At 41.3% G+C, this 18,480-nt stretch overlaps 1 protein-coding gene and 1 long non-coding RNA gene across 3 annotated transcripts in view; one reads left to right on the top strand and one right to left on the bottom strand.

The window, feature by feature from the left end:
* The window catches only part of LOC107838157 (uncharacterized), a 7,561-nt gene extending 4,776 nt beyond the window's left edge, over nt 1–2,785 (bottom strand). The window contains exon 1 of the long non-coding RNA XR_001664210.1: nt 2,689–2,785. This is a non-coding gene — a long non-coding RNA (uncharacterized LOC107838157). The remainder of the gene's footprint in view (nt 1–2,688) is intronic.
* The window catches only part of kdm2bb (lysine (K)-specific demethylase 2Bb), a 19,606-nt gene extending 1,676 nt beyond the window's left edge, over nt 1–17,930 (top strand). The window contains exons 5-21 of one of the 2 annotated variants that reach the window (XM_016679601.1): nt 857–1,035; nt 1,155–1,261; nt 1,477–1,570; nt 1,740–1,893; nt 2,298–2,413; nt 2,792–2,912; nt 3,442–3,842; nt 3,937–4,023; nt 8,991–9,221; nt 10,549–10,692; nt 10,797–10,883; nt 11,010–11,387; nt 11,563–12,614; nt 12,704–12,867; nt 15,301–15,462; nt 15,576–15,794; nt 16,758–17,930. In XM_016679601.1, coding sequence (XP_016535087.1) covers nt 857–1,035; nt 1,155–1,261; nt 1,477–1,570; nt 1,740–1,893; nt 2,298–2,413; nt 2,792–2,912; nt 3,442–3,842; nt 3,937–4,023; nt 8,991–9,221; nt 10,549–10,692; nt 10,797–10,883; nt 11,010–11,387; nt 11,563–12,614; nt 12,704–12,867; nt 15,301–15,462; nt 15,576–15,794; nt 16,758–16,939 — 3,878 coding nt within the window. In that variant the 3' untranslated portion in view covers nt 16,940–17,930. The remainder of the gene's footprint in view (nt 1–856; nt 1,036–1,154; nt 1,262–1,476; nt 1,571–1,739; nt 1,894–2,297; nt 2,414–2,791; nt 2,913–3,441; nt 3,843–3,936; nt 4,024–8,990; nt 9,222–10,548; nt 10,693–10,796; nt 10,884–11,009; nt 11,388–11,562; nt 12,615–12,703; nt 12,868–15,300; nt 15,463–15,575; nt 15,795–16,757) is intronic. The other variant, XM_007567788.2, reaches the window with a different exon arrangement.
* The last annotated feature ends 550 nt before the right edge of the window (nt 17,931–18,480 follow it).

The raw sequence follows: 18,480 nt of genomic DNA, 5'->3' as shown, positions 1-18,480 counted from the left end.
AAGAAGATTTAATAAAGAAATCATTGCAACTCTGTTTTGACTTCCTGCAAACAAACCAGATCACCACATTAGAAATGACATAAAATTGTTTACATTTTTTCAGTTTGGCCTAATCTAGTGTCTGACAGTGACATATTTTGTAACACAGGATTATACTGCTTTAAGCACTTTTCTGTACTTAAAGCAGAAAAGTGTTGTTGCTTGAAATTATTGGTTGCAAAAGACACTGATATATTTTAATGAAAATTATGAAAATATGTATTTAAATTTTTTAAGTATAACACTGAGATGAAAACTCACACAGGTCTCTGAACTGTGATATGCTATAGAAGAATTCCCCCTCACTGCTATGATTATGATATTTAATTTTTTTGCCGTTCTCTTTTTAGTTTCATTAATTTTGAATAAATCAGCCCCATCTAGTGGTGACTCATGTGAATGACACTTTGAGGAACCCCTAATTGGAGCAGATGTATTACAGTACCCTCAACATTTTCTTACACCTCTAGTAAAGATGTGTAGAAGTGGTAATTACTTTAAGTTTTTTTTCCAGTTGCCTAATCTCACACTGACAAATATCTTTAAGTTGAAAGAGTGAGAACAAACTACTGCAATAAAAGCTGTAGAAATGATAATGATAAATTATCAGTGTCACTGATAATGACAATTGTCTTAATTCTGTTCCAGAATTGCAGCTTTATTGCAAACTTTCAATAATCAAAATAAGAAAACGTAAAAGATTTTTGCCTAGATTGTAAGAAAATGACCTTTGTGGTATAAAGTCCTGTGTAATACCACAATTTGTAGTTTTTGTAATAAATCCAATGATGAGTTGATTTGACCTGTTTTGTTGCAGGCAGTCGCAGGTCTGTGGATGTCATGGACGTGAGCACTCAAAAAGGCTCGGAAATGAGCATGGCTCAGTTCGTCCGCTATTACGAGACCCCGGAGGAAGAGCGTGACAAACTCTTTAATGTCATCAGCTTAGAGTTCAGCCACACTAAGCTGGAGCATCTCATCAAACGGCCCACAGTGGTAGGAAATGCATAGTGATATTGTGAAAATGTTCGTAGGCGTTCAGAAACCTACCTCTATGAGCTTGACTGAAAACTTGTTACTCAGGCACAAACGTCCAGTTTTAATCGTTTTTACAGGTGGATCAGGTTGACTGGGTGGACAACATGTGGCCTCCTGATCTGAAGCACAGCCAAACAGAAGCTACCAACATCATTTCAGAGATGAAGTACCCCAAAGTGCAAAGGTAAAACTTTGCTAATGTATCGATTGTAAATACTGTAAAGTATTTCCTTTACTGTTGTCCTCCTTGTTAGTTTCTTATAGTTGGAATGTGTTTTTTGTTTTTTGCAAGTGTAACTGTTTTTGCTGCCATCTTCTAAATGGTTAATATTTGTCCAATTTTTAATTATATGTTGTTTTTTTTTCGTAGAACTAAGTATGATCTTATTTTGTTTTCAGGTACTGTTTGATGAGTGTAAAGGGCTGCTACACAGACTTTCACATTGATTTCGGAGGAACTTCAGTTTGGTATCATGTATTCAAGGGACAAAAAGTATGTTTGTGTTTTATCTTCATACCTAAACTATATTAAACTCATACTTAAAGTAAGATTTTGCTTCATGTGGTTTAATAATTGGTAGCCCCAGGTTTTTTTTTTTTTTTTAACATTATCCCAGTCCATTGCGGTAAAAGCCCCCTGTAACAACACTTCTTTTTGCCAGGTATTCTGGCTTGTGCCTCCAACCCCACATAACCTTGCACTGTATGAGGACTGGGTCCTTTCAGGCAAGCAGAGTGACGTCTTCCTGGGAGACCGAGCTGACGGATGCCAGAGAGTGGAGCTGAAGCAAGGATACACCTTCTTCATCCCATCTGGTGAGCTGATTTAGTTGTTTTTAAGGAGGCAACAGGAACAGTTTAGATACCAGATGAATTAAGAAGTACGCAAAGCCTTTTTACGGTTACTTTGCAGTAAATGCAGAGTTCCTATGGAAGTTGGAGAAGTCTTTAAAAGTCTGGGATTTAATTTGAATAGTAGTGAATCCTTATTGTCCCGGTGTTGGCAGTTTACATATTTAAAGCCTGACCATGGTAAAATGGTAAATTGTGTATGTGTAGTTTAAAAACTGGCAACAAAGAGTGACATACTTGGAAATTTTGGGAGTTTGGAAAAGTATGCCTTTTGTAAATAAAAAAAAAAGTTGTAGCAACCCTGTCTATCCAATGTTTTCCTTCCTTATTGTTTTTATTTTTTATTTTTTATTTTTTTGCAATTTAAGGTTGGATTCATGCTGTTTACACTCCTGTGGACACGCTAGTGTTTGGAGGAAACATTCTGCACAGCTTTAACATCCCCATGCAGTTCACTATCCACGAGATAGAAAACAGGACAAAGGTAGGAGTCTTCATACTGGAAAGCATGGCGATATATCTACCTGCACAGGAAGCTCTGCAGTGGTTTTTGAGTTAAAATAAACTCAAAAATAAACTTTTTGAGTTTATTTTAAACTGCAAAAAAGAACTGCTGTCTCCTGTTTATTGGCTTTATAGACTTTAACCCGAATTCCCCAGGAGCTGTTCTGTCTCCTGCTTCAGGATGCAACATAATGTGTTATTTCTATACACGTCTGTGTATAAAAGCAAAATTTTGTGTCTGACATCTCTGATCACCTTCAAAAAAAAAAAAAAAAAAAAATGCGATTAGTGTGAAACGTCACCAGTGTGTCGCCAGACTGAGTTTATGTAAGTATAAATTCCTTTTTCCTCTCCTCAGGTTCATTCCAAATTCCGCTTCCCATTTTACTACGAGATATGCTGGTACGTCCTGGAGCGATACCTGCACTGTCTGACCAGGAGGTCCTACTTTACTCACGAGACCCATAAAGAGTCTGTCGGTAAGAACGATCAGTTACTACACCAAAGAAAAAGACAAATGCAAAAAACATATGATTCAATGATGCATAAACTGCTAAAAGCATGATTTTCATAGAATATATAATCCTCCAACCTGTTTGGAGGATTTTTATCACACAGACTGAATACTAGCAGCTGGACTTTTTCTCGTTATGTAAAGCGGAATCCACCAGTCAGGAAATCGTGCAGAAAGGAGGTTCTGCATCAAGTTGGTGTTGGATATCATGTCATTCTGCTTTTGAATTTGATGCCTGAAGTTGATTTTATTTTATTTTTGAAATAAATTGCTGTTGTCACAGTTATTGCCACATAGAATAGTTTTTTTTTCCCTTAATAAATCAAATCAACAAGGGAAAACCCATCGTCTTTAATTTGTCAATTATCTGAAAGATTTAGTTGTGGAAGTGGGAAGCATCTTTGCAAGGTGAAGTAAAAACAAAAGCTGACTCATTTGTAGTGATGTTTGACACGTTCTCAACAAGCGCTATTATTACCTCTGTTTACTTCTAGACTATGAGACAAAGATAAAGACAGAGAGTCCGTCTTCGGACTCCAGGAGCCAGGACATGAACGATGACTCCTGTGGGCCTCCAGTCAGGGACGGCCACGGAGAAAAAACCGAAAGACCGTCTGGAGATGGCCCTTGCTCGCCTGACATCATCAAGGGCTCACTGCTCAAAGCTGCTTTATCTGTCGACTCGGAGGACAGCTGTCATCCTTGCTCCGCCTCTCTAGACTTCCCCAAAACCCCCTCGGATTCTCCAGGCTCTGAGGCTCAGTGGACTCACCTGACACAGCATGAGCTGATCGGGCTCAGGACACTGGTGGAGAAACTGGAATCACTCCCTGAGAATAAAAAATGTGTTCCGGTGGGAATAGAGAGCCCTCAGGGCCTCCTAGATGACATGAAGGTAGAAACAAAACAAAACAAAACAAAACAAAAACCCACTGAAATAATTACAGGAGTAGACATAAGTCGGTTTGTTTTCTTCTTTGGCTGTTTAGGTTGTCCTGAAGGAACATGCTGATGATGACCCAAAACTAGCAATCACCGGGGTTCCTGTCGTGTTATGGCCTAAGAAAGTGTTAAAGGTAAGCAAAACAAACCAGATTTTGTTAATTTTCTATTACATTGTGTCAGCCCTCTTTTACAGACAAATGAGCTGCAGGGCGATGAACTATGCAAAGTGGGAGTGAGTTTTTGATGTACTGAGAAATGTTTAGCTGCGGGACATTTTAAGTTCTGGTGTTCATCTGACTTTTCTTGACTTTAAGATAACGGCTAAAGGAAGATAATAATGTATGGAAGTTTTGTGGTTCTTAAATTTAATGTAAAGGATTTGATCTTCAAGTTTTGTAGGATACCCCAATTAGAATACAGTTTAATACGTGGTCATAAACCTGTGGCTGGTTGTCAAAAGAAAAAAAAAAATCCTTGTATTTTAAGTTATTCCTAGGTTTGGTGCTTTACACGGGTTTTTACTAAATGTAGGACAGTCTGTCAGAGCTGATCAGTCACATTTGTGTTGCAAAAAGCTTAATAGTCTACAGAAGATTGCAGAAGCACTTATTACTGCTCTTTAATTTGGGAATAAACATGTTTTTCCTCCTCTGAGTTCTGCGTATTGGACATCTCAATCCGAGTCCAGAGGGTGACAGCGATCCTTTAAAATCCTGTAGGCACGTTGTACACTGCGGCGGTCACAGAAGGCAGGCAGGTTCTGACAGGACAGTTTTGGTGATGTCCAATCTTGAAGGGAAGTTGAGCAGAACCAGCCAGTGAACGGGAAAATGAGAATATTTTCCATGAAAAGCATGATAAAAAGCTCTTAAAGTGGACGGTGGTGATGCAGCCTCTGCCAGCTGTCGTTGCCTGTCGGAGAATGTGACCAAATCTCGTTCAGCTCTCCTAAGACCCTTTGTAAACGACGAAATGAGGAGCGTTGTTGTTGTGACGACGTGTTGAAGGCGGAGTGTCAGAAAGAGCAGACGCTTCTTAAAAAGATGGAGGCCAATTTCCAGGGATCAAATTACAACATTAACTTTCTCTTAAGTCAAGTTTGATATATATACTGCCTTTTTAAGGCAACAAAGTTGCTTTACTGTGCAATAAAGTAGCACTATGTGCCTTGAAAATACATCATACTGCAATTAATTTGTGTTAATCTGTGATATGTAAAAACAAAACAACTCCTACCTTAACAATAACAATGTCGGTATCGTCTTCATTTTCTTATCGGGACACTTTATAGTAAAATTACTTACTTACTTAAAAGCTTATGCAGGTGCTTGTTTTGAATAGTAATTGGCAGATCAGTTCTTAAGCTGCTAGGGAAAGTGTTGTTTATGCATCTCAAGATAATTGTCATGTGGATGTTTTGCTCATAAAGTTTCTGCTGGTCCCATCAAGCCTCTGGATCACCCCGCCACCCACTTGCTGTCCCTTGAAAGGCCAGCTGCTGGTCCCGGGGCCCCTTTGTGTTTGCCTTTTGTAATGAGATGCCATCTGGCTCTATTGGTTGTGCACAAGCCTGCTCTTCTGTCCTTATGATGCGCAGAATGAATATGACAACACTTTTGCCGCTTCCTCTTTTCTCATTGGACCGAGGCGTACGCCCCCAGTTCATATTCTGATGCTCAGCCGCCTGCCATTGGCTCGGCGCTTTGCAGCAACACCCCCTTGCTTCCATGGAGCAGATCCATATTAATGAGGGAGAATTGTGTGCGTGTGTGTGTGAGTGAGTGAGTGAGTGAGTGTGTGTGTGCGCGCTTCCTACATCTGCTTGTGGTATTGTGAAGCTTTAGAGCAGGAGGGAGGGCTGTAGGCCTGACAGCAGTAGCAGGAGTAGAAAGAGGAAGAGGTGGATGAGGAGGAGGAGGAGGAGACTGCAGCCATGTCAGTTTGCTATGAGCTGGACGGCATCTGAAAACAAGCCATGGCCATGTCGCTGAGCGCTGATGATGAGGACTACAACTCAGACTCTGAGCAGGTTAGCACACTGACGCCCTGCAGGCAGGCAGGCACAGCGAGCCAACTGGAGGAATGTTTTGTGTTTACGCTTGTGTGGAACATCACAGAGCAGTGGGGAAATTGAGCTTGTTTGAGACAAAAGCATGGATTCAGTCTGCCCTCAGTGCTCAGTCTTTGATTTGAACCTTCTTTATAGTTTTCTTATTTGTGTGTTTATTGCAGAGAAGACAATTGGTGTTTTTTTTTTTTGTTTTTTTTACTGTTAAAATCTTTTGGCGGTCGCCTTATGATGCTGATTCATTTCGGATTTAGCGGCCTGACTGCGAAAATATTGAACTCTGTTAATATTTCAACATGTGTTATATATTATTGCACCCATTTACACGGGTAAAAATGGTAGCTGTATCTGTGACAGAACTTGCTTGCAAATCTTTGTTGATGTAAATGATTTTCCTACTCCACTGCTCACCTCAGCGCCACACTCCTCCCTCACTTAAAATCTGTGACCGCATTTGAATGAAACAAAACACTGAGCGCTGATGAACGAGTCCATCTTGTTCTGCTGTCAAGTAGAACAAGTCACATGACCTTTCCAAAATTGATTCCAGTCATTTACACACACGCACCCACACACACGCGCGTTCTTTAAGTTAGTAGCCTTAAGGCCAAAAACTGTTCAGAGGGTGATTCGGGCTCTGAAACGGAAACTTTAGGAACAATTTGAGCAACTTGTGTTGAATTTAGTGACATCACCTGCAGGTTTTAAATGTTGCCACCACAGCAGTTTTAGTTTTTTTGGTCGTTTATTCCGATAAATGTTGAAACTGTTATTATCTATTCCAATTTTTGCAAAAATGTTATCAACGTGTTTTTTTCTTTGAACCTCTACTGCTGGTATACGATCATTGAAGTTTGTTGTTGCCCTTAGGTTTGTAATTGTCTGTATATGTCTTATGCTTGTTCTCATTATCTACTTTACATTGACGTTTGTGTTCAACTTGATGAACGTGGAGTTCTTGGTCATTTCGTTAATCGTAGCAGCTGTTCTATTAAAATGTTTCCCAGCAGAATAAGCTCTCAAGAAACTGCTAACTAGTCCGATGTTCTTGTATTTTTATTGTTGATAAAGACTGAACTGTAGCCCGTTTGTAGTTTGTCAATAAAATAATAAAAATAGTTATTTTTCTGCTAAAATCTAAGACCACTTTTAATTCTCTGTGCATCAGCCGTTTCTGCTGACAGGACACAAGACGGGATCAGTCTGTCTTCTATCTTGCCTCTTGAACTTGTAGTCTAATTACCTGTTTTATTTACCTGTAATACACTGTGATCATTAGATAAGTAGCTGCTTAACATCCACCTGAGTATCTGTCAGGCTGTAACTATTCAGGACTGGTCTCTGTTGCTTGGTTATCTGGTCCCTCCCTCTTGTTAATCCCCCTAAAAAAAACTCCAGGGCAGATTGCACAACCCCCCAGTTCTTCAATATCTCACATTAATCCTGTCTGCCAACCACATATCTGACGGTCCGTGTCAGTCTGTTTCATGGCTGCTCTAAATTATCATTACGTGCCCAAAATTTACCACACTCACTTTTTTTCCCCCCTCTTGGAGGCTCTCTAGTTACAGTCCTCATTGGTTACAAGTGTGTGTGTGTCATACACTGTTCTGTTAGGGAACGGGACGCGGCTGTTGCTATGCTGACACCAGGAAAATCTGCACTGCCGATGTAACTGAAGGAATCCAGGCTTCGTCTCCAATAGCTGCAGTGTTTTTCACCTCTTGCTCTTATTTATTTACCCCCCCCCATTCTGCTACTCAGTGTCTCTCGTGTGTGATGGTGGGGAGCATCGAGTGGATTTTCTGATTAAAAAGAACAACCACTGAGCCGCCAAAGGAGGAGAATTACAGCACAGAAACAATAATGGTCAAAGATTTTATAATCTCCATTGGCCAGATGTTTAAAATAGAGCAGAGATTATTACGAGTGCGTGTCTTCTGTGTGCTCTGGGAGACAGAACAATGTGTCTTCCTCATGCAGCATGTGTGAAATGTGGCTGTGAGTGCAGCTTCTCTTTGAAGAAGAAACATGCAAGGCAGCGAGAGGCTAAATTTGGATGGTGCCTTCAGGGACGTTTTTTGATGATTGTTTTTGTTCTTCTGTTCAGTCCTGTAAGAGGCACGGAGTATGTGTTTAAAACCAGCCCCATCTGGTCAGGTTTGTTTTCTGTGGATAAATATTAACGCATATCATCCCTTTATTTATGTGTACATTCTGATAATGTCCTAGAGAGGGAAAGTGCAAAAAAAAAAAAAAATGCTGTTCAGCACTTACATCATCTTATTTGAATATTAGATTTGCAGTTATGCAGAGCTTTCCAAAAGGTTTCACACCTCTTCATGTTTTAAATATTACAGCCTCAAACTTCAATGTGTTTTACTGGGATTTCAGGTGAGGAAAACATAACTCTTTCAGAATTTTGTTTGGTGTCTGGACCCAAATTATTTGAGAATATGTGGAAAGATTAGAGACTTTCCACGCAGTTTGAACAACTTTGAGCTACTTTGCAAATTAAATAGACAACAATGTTAGTTTCTTCATGTCCAATACCAGAAGAGACGCACACCCCAATAAGATTAAGATTTAATTGTTGCAAAACGTGGTTCTACAAAGTAGTGAGTCAAAGGAATTAAGCACAAATGCATGCTACACTTTTTAAAGTTATATGAGTTTATGGTCTATGTACAGTGCTTGGTTGAAAAGTAACCAAGCATGAAAAACTTGAAGTAGTATGAACATTTTTGCAGAACTTAAATGTACTAATGGGCTTTACGTTACCTGTTATGAGGTTTTCTTAATGATGTATTCTTTGAGACAATTGGATATTAATTATTAATTGTAAAGCTTCTTTCTTATCTCTACATTGATGTGATTAAACTTGGAGCTTTTATCCCACATGATTCACTGCAGGCTTCATGTTGAGCAGCGTGACACCAACACATACCACCAAAGTAAAACTACTGCTTCATTTTTTGTTTTTTTTGTTAACCCGCTCGTCACTGTATACCCCTTTTTTTGCCCTTATAGCCCCGGCCTCCCAACCGGCCGAAACCTAAGATGGCAGCGTCTCCCGCATCAGCAGTCAAGCTGTCGGCCAGCCGGGGAACGTCTGGTGCCAGGAGAAGAAGGACGCGTTGCCGAAAGTGCGAGGCGTGTCTGCGGACGGAGTGCGGAGAGTGCCACTTCTGTAAAGACATGAAGAAGTTTGGAGGGCCGGGGCGAATGAAGCAGTCTTGCATCATGAGGCAGTGCATTGCTGTGAGTACAGGATGCTGGGAGCGCTCGTTTTTATTTAGAGATGATGTTTGGCTTGCTAGCTTTCTGATGCGACGTGACACAGTTGGCAGCAGTTTTGTATCTGTTTGATAAACAAGGAAGGGTAATAAACCCATCTTTGCATAAAGACTGATAATTAATTGGAGAAACAATAAAGGCAGATGGATGAGCATGTTGTGAGAGGCTGGTGGTCGGTACAATTTTAGATGCTGTACCGTTTTACCGTTTTATGAAGAATGTCCATAGATGTTGGTTCACAGGTGTATTTTTGTGTCCTGACTCCCTCAAAGGCTTCTTGATGAGTGTTTGGTGAAATGCTGTTTGTATGTTTCAGAACCATGGACAGAGAAATATACACAAACTGGGCTTGCATTTGCAGCTTAGACCAGTTTCCTAAGACTTCTTAGATTCCAACTCACTAAATAATACTTTCAAAGATTTATGACATTGAGTATTACTTTTTGAAGGATACACATGTTTCTAATAAGCCTCTTAGACGAGCGCAAAATGACATCACAAACAGCCACAGTTCTGCTGTTTTAAGCTATATATGACTGCTTTTATTTAAAAAAAAATCCCTTCTTATTGTGGCAAAATGTATGCTATTAGCAATAGTTTTAGAATAAACGTGGTTAGAATGCAGTCTGGGAATGTCTGCAAAAGTATCACATTTCATTTAAAGGATTTTATGAATCTGACTAAATATAGAGGAAGAAATTAAGAGAGTGGAAAAAATTGTCCGACTTTATTCCCTATCCTATAATCATTGTCGTATGAGTCTATCTGCCTTTTTTTCTGCTTATTCAAAGCCAGACCTTTAGGAAAACGTCTGCGTTAAAAAAAGATTTTATATTTATATTTTTTTTTAAATAGGTCAAAATGGATGGAAACAATCAAAGCATAGAATGTGTATATGAACCCTGAATCAAATTTAACACTCAGGTTATGGAGATGCTTCACTGTGGGAACCTCTACTTTAAACAATCTCACCAGCTGAGATGAGTCACAAGATTGTGCGAACGTCTCAGCATTGTTCCAAATCACCCACAGACAACAAAAGCCTTAGTTGGTTTTCTGATGATGCATAATCGTGTGTACTTGACCACAAGGCCAAACACCAGGGTGGCAACAGCCTGTTGCAGGGCAGAGTTTCCCAAACCTGGTCCTAACGACACACTGACCTGCAGGTTTTAGATGTTTCCCTGCTTCAACAGACGATTGCAATTCAGCAAAACCCTGTTTATCAGCCATCAACTGAAATCATGTGAAATCAGATGTCCTGATTATCTCCTTGTATGGGTTTCCTCAGCCGGTCCTGCCCCACACAGCCGTGTGTCTTGTCTGTGGAGAAGCTGGGAAGGAAGACACAGTGGAGGACGAAGAGGAGAAATTCAACCTGATGCTCATGGAGTGCTCCATCTGCAACGAGATTGTTCATCCGAACTGTCTCAAGGTAAACCGATCGGCATCAGTATGGTCAAATATAAACTCCGAAAAAAACAATATCCTTTTCATGCTATAGACAGCTGTCAAATAATAAATCCTGATTTCATTTAGGTTAAGGATTCGAGTGGATTAGTCAATGATGAGCTGCCAAACTGTTGGGAGTGTCCAAAGTGCAACCATGCAGGGAAAACTGGGAAAGTAAGCATCACTGTGGACTGGATTCCGCTTATGTTCACTTGATCAATTTGCAAAACAGCTGAATTCATCTGCACATGTCAGAGCCAGAGAAATAAAGTTGTCCTCTCTTTTCCTTCCAACCTTTTGGCCACAAAGCAAAAAAGGGGGCCAGGATTCAAGTACGCATCAAACCTTCCTGGCTCCCTTCTCAAAGAACCGCGCTTAAACCGAGACTCAAAGGAGGAGCCCGAGCCGCTGCCCCCGCCGCCGCCGCCGCCACTGCCGCCCCCGCTGCCGCTGGTGATGGCAACGACACCTGTTACCCCGCTGACGACCTCGTCCGCTGTGAAAAGAAAAGCGGAGCGGGAAGTAGCCTTGAAGAAGAACGACGAGGAGCCGCCAAAGAAACGTCCGCCCCTGCTGGCTCTGGATAGCTTACCACGAACACGGCTTGAAGATAATCCGTTAAGGAAGAAAAGGAAACTGTTTGATACGAATGATGAACCCATTATGTTGAAAAAGAAGGTGAGACCCTTATTTTTTTTACACTAACCTTTACATAGGTTATTATTAAAATTTGATATTACTGTGCTGGAGTTGTTCTAAAGGATTGAGGCCTTTGTTATATGATTTGATAGATTTGTTTTAGAGCTGTAAAGTAACATTGCATTAAAACGTAACTTTCTCTTCTCTTTCTCAGAAAAAGCTTTTAAAAACAGATGATCAATTTAGTCCGAAGCCTTTGCAACAAATCAAGACAGAGAACGATCACAGGGAGGAAGATGAGGGACACTGGGATCATGAAGAAGATATTTTATCCTTGGACCGAATGCATTTTATTAAGAGGAAGAGTGAGTGTGACAATGAGGACCAAGACGAGGACTCGGAGGAAGAGGAGGCCTCAGCTAAAGAGAGAGATGATAAAGCCAAGGCACTCGTGACTCCCCTGCTAAGAACATCCTCAGCCAGAGAAGGTGACCACTCATCCTCCAACTCTCCCAGAGCCGGACCGAGCAGCGAGTCAGGAGACGGCCAGGAGAAGAGCTCTGGTCCACTCAAAGCCCGCCATCAGCGCCGGCGTCTTCCAAACAAAGGACTGAGCAAAGAGTTGAGCCAAGAGATCCTCAAGATGGAGGACTCTCTGAGCAACCAGAAGCACAGCGCGGAGAAGATGGAGAGCAACGGTCACTATCGCAGGCCGCTCAAAAATGAAGATTTCATAGCCAATCAGAACTGCAAGCCTATAAAAACCGAAGAGACTCAGAATCGTAGAGCTCCGAAGCTGGAGGATAGTGTGGCCAGCTACCACAGACAGCCGCTGAAAACCGAGGACTGCTCGGGCAACCAGAATCACAGCCCAGTAAAGCCAGAGCCGGGGAGCGAAGCGGACGAGCAGAAACCAAGATGGCCGCTCAGCAATGGCAGCAGCGACCTGGGTGACTGGCTGCGACACCGGGGAGGTCGGGAGGTCAACGGGACGCCGTGCGGTTACTCTCCTCTCAGCTGGAACAGAGGAGCGCCGATTACACCGATATGTCCGCGTCCGCTCCCCCGCCGGTCGCCTCCGAAGTGCGTTCAAATGGAGCGCCACGTCATTCGACCCCCTCCCATCAGCCCCCCGCCCGACAGGCTGCCGCTGAACGACGGGGAAGCCCACGTGATGCGTCGCGAGGCGTGGATGAAAGTGTTCAGTCACCTCCCTCACAGGGATCTCTGCGTCTGCATGCGTGTCTGCAGAGCGTGGAACAGATGGTGGGTATGAGACGAACTGTCCCGCTGGAAACGTTCAAACGGGAACGCGCGGCAAACTCACGGGTCGCGTCTTTCCTGTCACAAACCAGGTGCTGCGATAAAACCCTGTGGAAGCAGATCAGCCTGAACCGCTGCAAGTCGATAACGCCGCTGATGCTGAGCGGCATCATCCGGAGGCAGCCGGTGGCTCTGGACCTCAGCTGGACCAACATCTCCAAAAAGCAGCTCAGCTGGCTCATCAACAGGCTTCCTGGTAAGAGGATTTCATCGGAGTGTAAAACTTAAGGATCTTTTTCGAGAAGACTTTTGATCTGTGACATGTTCTGCATGCCACAGCAGTCAGTAGGAAGGTGTCAGTAGAGAATGGGTACTGAAGCTGAACCAACGCTGTCCACACCTCAGGTCTACCCGAGGAGACAATCAAGCCATGACAAGAAGGGATTTGTCAGATTTTATCCTCTCAGCTGGATGTGCTTGTAACTAACTTACAAGTACATTTTCAGAAAGATATAGGAGCTTTTTCAGAAAGATATAGGAGCTTGTTTTAAGTCAATAATACTTAATATTTGCACAAAAAACTAGACTAAAAATACTTGGAGAGATTTTGTGTTTTTGTAGTGTGTAGGTGTCCGATTATGAGAAATACACTGATGAACAGAAGCAGATGTAGATGTTACTGAGCCTGACACTAATTTTGTGTCTTTTGTTCAGGTGAACGATTGTAACTTGCAGGACATGTCCCTTTGGTTCCACAAATCCAGGTGTACGCTGGTGTACGCCTCATAGGACTCACTTGTATGAGTTGCATGACAAAAGCCATAGAAATCTTGTTCGTAGTTGTGAACTATGATCTGAAAGGGGCTAAAATCTGCAGTGATCTTATAGAATTGTAAATGAAACCAAAGTCAGACTGCATTTCTCCTCCTTTCTCCTTAAAGGCATTGCTGTCAGATGCTCTTCAGGTTGTAGATCTTTTCCAGCTGCACTGTGTCGCAGCAGGGAGCATTGTTGCCAACAAGAAGGCCTTGAGTTTGAATCCCAGCCTGAGGTCTTTCTGCACGTTTGCATGCTCTCTCTGGGTACTCCAGAGAGTGGTTAGGTGGTTTCTCTAAATTGCCCTTAGATATGAGTGTGTGTGTGTGGTTGTCTGTCCTGTGTGTCTCTGTGATGAGCTGGCAACCTGTCCAGGGTGTGTCCCCGCCTCTCGACAAATAAACCCTGGACAACGGCACCAGCTGTGCTAAGATCCGGGAAGGACAAGCGGGTACAAACAGTGAGTGGATGTCCACACCTGGTTTAACTTGTATATACAAAACTCCTTACAGTAGCTCACTAAACATTTGTCTTGAAGTGAAGACGAATTGTGGCCTACCCATTATGTTAGCAAATCACATTTTAGTCAAACTGTGCAGACACTACAGAAGAGGGGAAACAAATGATGGTTCATACCGTGTCCTTTTTTGCTTTCAAAAGTGCTGCACTCCATCAGCAGAGCTCCTGACTTTGTTCCATGCACAAGCATTTTTTGCTTGTGCATGCAGAGAATTTAATAAATGGAACCAGGAATGTGATTTTATCCATGAAATGTGCGCTCCATAATCTCATCGGTGAAACCTCAAACATGGTTACAGCTGCGTACTGTGAACCTCTGCAACATTTGTCTTGATGCAAACACAAATGTCCCCAACTACACTGGTGCACACCTGAATAACCGGGAGTGCACTGATACGCAGTTCCTTGCAGTAGTATTTTTCCACATTTTTTCCACGTTATTATCACAAACTTTCATGTATTTTATTGGGATTAAAGGATAAAGCAAACACATAAAAGAAGCTAATCTGGTCAGACGAGTCAAAACCAAACACTATATATAAACACGAACACACCCCGACTACGACACACTTGCTTTTCCAAGGATTTGTAATGGATAAAAATGAAGTCTCCAGGTGTGCAAATTTGACCCCAAAACACTTGCAGTCGTAATTGCAGCGAAAGGTAGAATGCGAATGGATATCACAATTTTCAGATTTTATTTATATAAAGAAGTTTGGCAAGTGTGTATTTTTGTCTTGCTTTACGTCGATCTCGCACTCAAAATCCAAATAGTGTAGATATAAGTTTGTGTTTGTAACAGTTGTGTTGTCAAAATGTGAAAAGGCTGCAGGGATGCGATTGTTGTGCTAAGGCACTATGGGACACGGCCATGGCAAAAAGTTGTCAAATAAAGAAGATGTAAAACTTCACCTCGGTGCCTCTGTGGGTCAAAACAACACCAAACCTGCAGAGAGCAAGTTGAGGAAACTTACAGTGACTGTCCAGGGCCTCTTCAGTTATGCGTAGGGAAAAAATGTACCAAAAAGAAGCAAACTCAATTTTTAAATAATCTGAGAAGAGAAGTTATCATCATTGTAAATGCTTTTTCTCATGAAGGGAATCAAATAATGTACTTCATGAAGCAACTTTGTGCAAACTATTTACTATTTTACTGTAGGAAAGGTTTATGAATCGTTACGGCTCTCCCTCACCGTTAGTCTGCCTGACGTGCATGTGAGCTGGTTTACACAGGAAATCCTAACAATGTCTTCAGAATGACTCTTCGATACGCAGTATATTTTTCTGTACCTGTAGGAAAACAAGAGGAGGTGCTCAAAATGTAACTATATATTTCTACATTCTTGCCCTGCAGGTTTGCGCGTGTTGCTCCTGTCAGGCTGCTCCTGGGTCGCCGTCTCTGCCCTGTGCACCTCCAGCTGTCCTCTGCTGCGAACGCTGGACGTTCAGTGGGTCGAGGGCCTGAAAGACGCCCAGATGAGAGACTTGCTGTCGCCGCCGACAGACAACAGGCCAGGTATCAACGCTTCTTAAGAAATCGGTTCCACAGAACCATCTGAACATCCTCTCTGTTGTTACCCAGCCTAATCATTTCCCTCAGATGTTGAAGTTCCTTTCATTATGCTCCAGGTCAGCTGGACAACCGGAGTAAGCTGCGTAACGTGGAGGAGCTCCGGCTGGCCGGACTGGACATCACCGACACGACTCTGTGCCTCATCATCCGTTACATGCCTCTGTTATCGAAGCTGGACCTCAGCTACTGCAACCATGTCACCGACCAGTCCGTGAACATCCTGACCGCTGCAGGGACAACCACCAGAGACTCGCTCACTGACATCAACCTGTCAGGTACCAGAATCTCTCTTTTACAGGCTGGAAATCTCAGCTTATTTCACATATGCAGTTCACTGGCGTGTGAGTTAAAATATTAGGTTTATAAGTTAAGCAAACGTGTCAGTTGGAATTGAGGTTAAAAAAAATATATATATATTTTTGAGCATTTTGAGCCACTGCTGACTGACATGTTTCTGGAAAAAGTGAAACATCGTTTAAAAAAATGTAAAATAAAAATAGTGTGACAACTATTAACTACTGAAAGATTAGATTTTGTTTCATTTTATGAACATGTTAAATGTTAAACACCAGGAACTCTGAGAAATCAAATCGAAAGAGAGCATTGATGTTGTTTTAGTGCAAACAAAGTGAATTATCCAGAAACAGAATTTAGTTCATTAAGAACTTTCTAGTCAGAGTCAGATTCTCCTCGATGTTAATATCTGTGGAAATGTTTTCTTAACAAAGTCACTAGTGCTACTATTGTTGACAACACTGACATTTACGATGAAGGAAGTTTAAGTCAAGCATTTTTTAAAATCCTATCTGCTAGTTTAATTTAGTTTAGTTCATCAATAAGTCTAGAAAGTGGCATCTTGGGATTGCCAAGTTTTAATTAAGCAATATCTTTAAGCCAGGAAGTAATCTCTTTTTGTCCTACCATCACAAAGATAAACATAAAATAAATAGGATTTAATTGAATTGAGCTTTTTAGTAACAAATGATTATCAGAATGTGTGAATGAGCACCTTTGGCGAACTGTTTTGTACGGTGAAAGTTCTGTAATGCTGTGGGCCCGTTTCTCCTCTAAGGGTCTTGGGAACCTTGTAACCTTTAAAATACGTGGACTTTTTAAGTACAGCTCTAGCCTTAAAACCAAAATCAGGTCATCACAAGACATGCACATATATCCTTCATGTCAGAACACTTCTGCACCTTTTTTCTGATTTCTCACCCTGCGCCTCCCTCCCTCTGCAGTCTGTAACAGGGTCACCGACCAGTCGCTGACCTATTTCAAGCGCTGTGGAAGCATCTGTCACATCGACTTGCGCTACTGCAAACAGGTGACCAAGGAGGGCTGTGACCAGTTCGTCGCCGAGATGTCGGTCAGTGTTCAGTTTGAGCTCATAGAGGACAAACTGCTGCAGAAGATCAGCTAGGAGCGGGAGAGACTGTGATAAAACTACCGTCCACTTGGAGGCAGCAGACGGCTTTGTGACGGAGACACAGGACCACAGGCGGACGGTAAATACGTCTGGAAACTGACGTGCTGCTGAGCCAGAATGTAAAAATGGAGGTCCCGTCCAGCTATGGCAATATTACATTAAATGTTTTTTGTTGTTGGCGCCTGTTTATGACTTATTTATTGATAAACTGTTTGCATATTCTATCACAGCTATCCTTCGGTGTTTATAGACTATTTTGCTCCAATGCAATAACCTTTGCATTATAAATCACTATTTTTGTATCAGAAAGTCTTTCTTACATTTACGTGCAATATAAAATGCACCAGTGTATAGTATCATATTGCCAAAACAAGGAAAAAAAAAAAAAAAAGATAATCAGTTGGCATTGTTGTTCAGCTCTGTGGAGTTATGGCAAAAATCAGTTGTTGGGAAGGTAATTAGTGTTTGTGCGGTTGTTTTTACACTTTATTGAATGTGCCTGGATCTGTTTTTTTCTTCTTCTATTAGATAAAGCTACTGTAAAAAGAAAAAAGACAAAAAGTTTTCCAATATAAAGACCATATTTGGATCAGGTACTGTACCTGTCTGTATGTTTCAAAGCTTAAAACTTATTTGCACTCATGAGGTACATACGAATACACGAATGTATTCCTGCATACGCTACGTTGTACAGTGTATAAAGCCTATTTTTTCAACACTAAAACATTCTGCTGAGTAATTTTACCGACTGCTTGCGTTCGACTCGGTGGCTCTGCATTAAGACGTCAGTGAGCAGTCGCCTCTCTGCCACCTCTCCTGCTGGAGCTTTCTAGACGAAAGCGCTTTAGCTCTGCATGCAGCAAAGAAATGTTTACATCCATCTTTAGATTTAACAATATTTTGACATTACTAAATCTAGGCCTTAGTGGAGCCCCTTAGGTTAAAATAAGCAGTGCTGAATCATATTAATCTGCAAAGACTGAAAAATAAAATAAAATAGAAAGGAAAGTAATTTGTCTAAAGTATGTATGAAACCGTCATTTTAAATAATAAACCAACAAGGCGGTTTTTCATTCACTTTTATTCCAAAAGTGTGATTATTCTGGATTTCAGCATTAAGGCAGATTTGGTTTCCATCTGCTGCAGTTGAAGCTTTCAAATAAATAAATAAATAAATAAATATTCATGCTAAATTCATGACAGCCAAGCACATTGGTCTGAGGATAAGTTTCAAGGTTTTACTTTATGATCTCTTTTATCTTTAACACCAAGAGACGTATTACCATTTATCATGTGGGAACAGATATATTAACAAAATACTTCTTTATTTGCAACATTTTACAGAAGTGTATTTTACATTTGCTTTTGGTTTGTAACACTGAACAATTTTAGTTTTCATGCAAACTGTATTTTGTTTTTCTTTTTTGAAACGGTTCTCCTTTTTGTGGAAAGATTTTGTTTTTATAAAATGTCAGTCTATGTTTACAGTTTAGCAGCATTACTTTTAAAGATTCATTTTTTAAAAGACTGTCTCT

This window comes from Poecilia formosa, unplaced genomic scaffold (assembly GCF_000485575.1).
Source record: "Poecilia formosa unplaced genomic scaffold, Poecilia_formosa-5.1.2 Scaffold6, whole genome shotgun sequence".
In the NCBI taxonomy this organism is placed as follows: Eukaryota; Metazoa; Chordata; class Actinopteri; order Cyprinodontiformes; family Poeciliidae; genus Poecilia; species Poecilia formosa.
The sequence above is the reverse complement of the archived record's forward strand: the minus strand, read 5'-3'. Positions and strand labels throughout refer to the sequence as shown.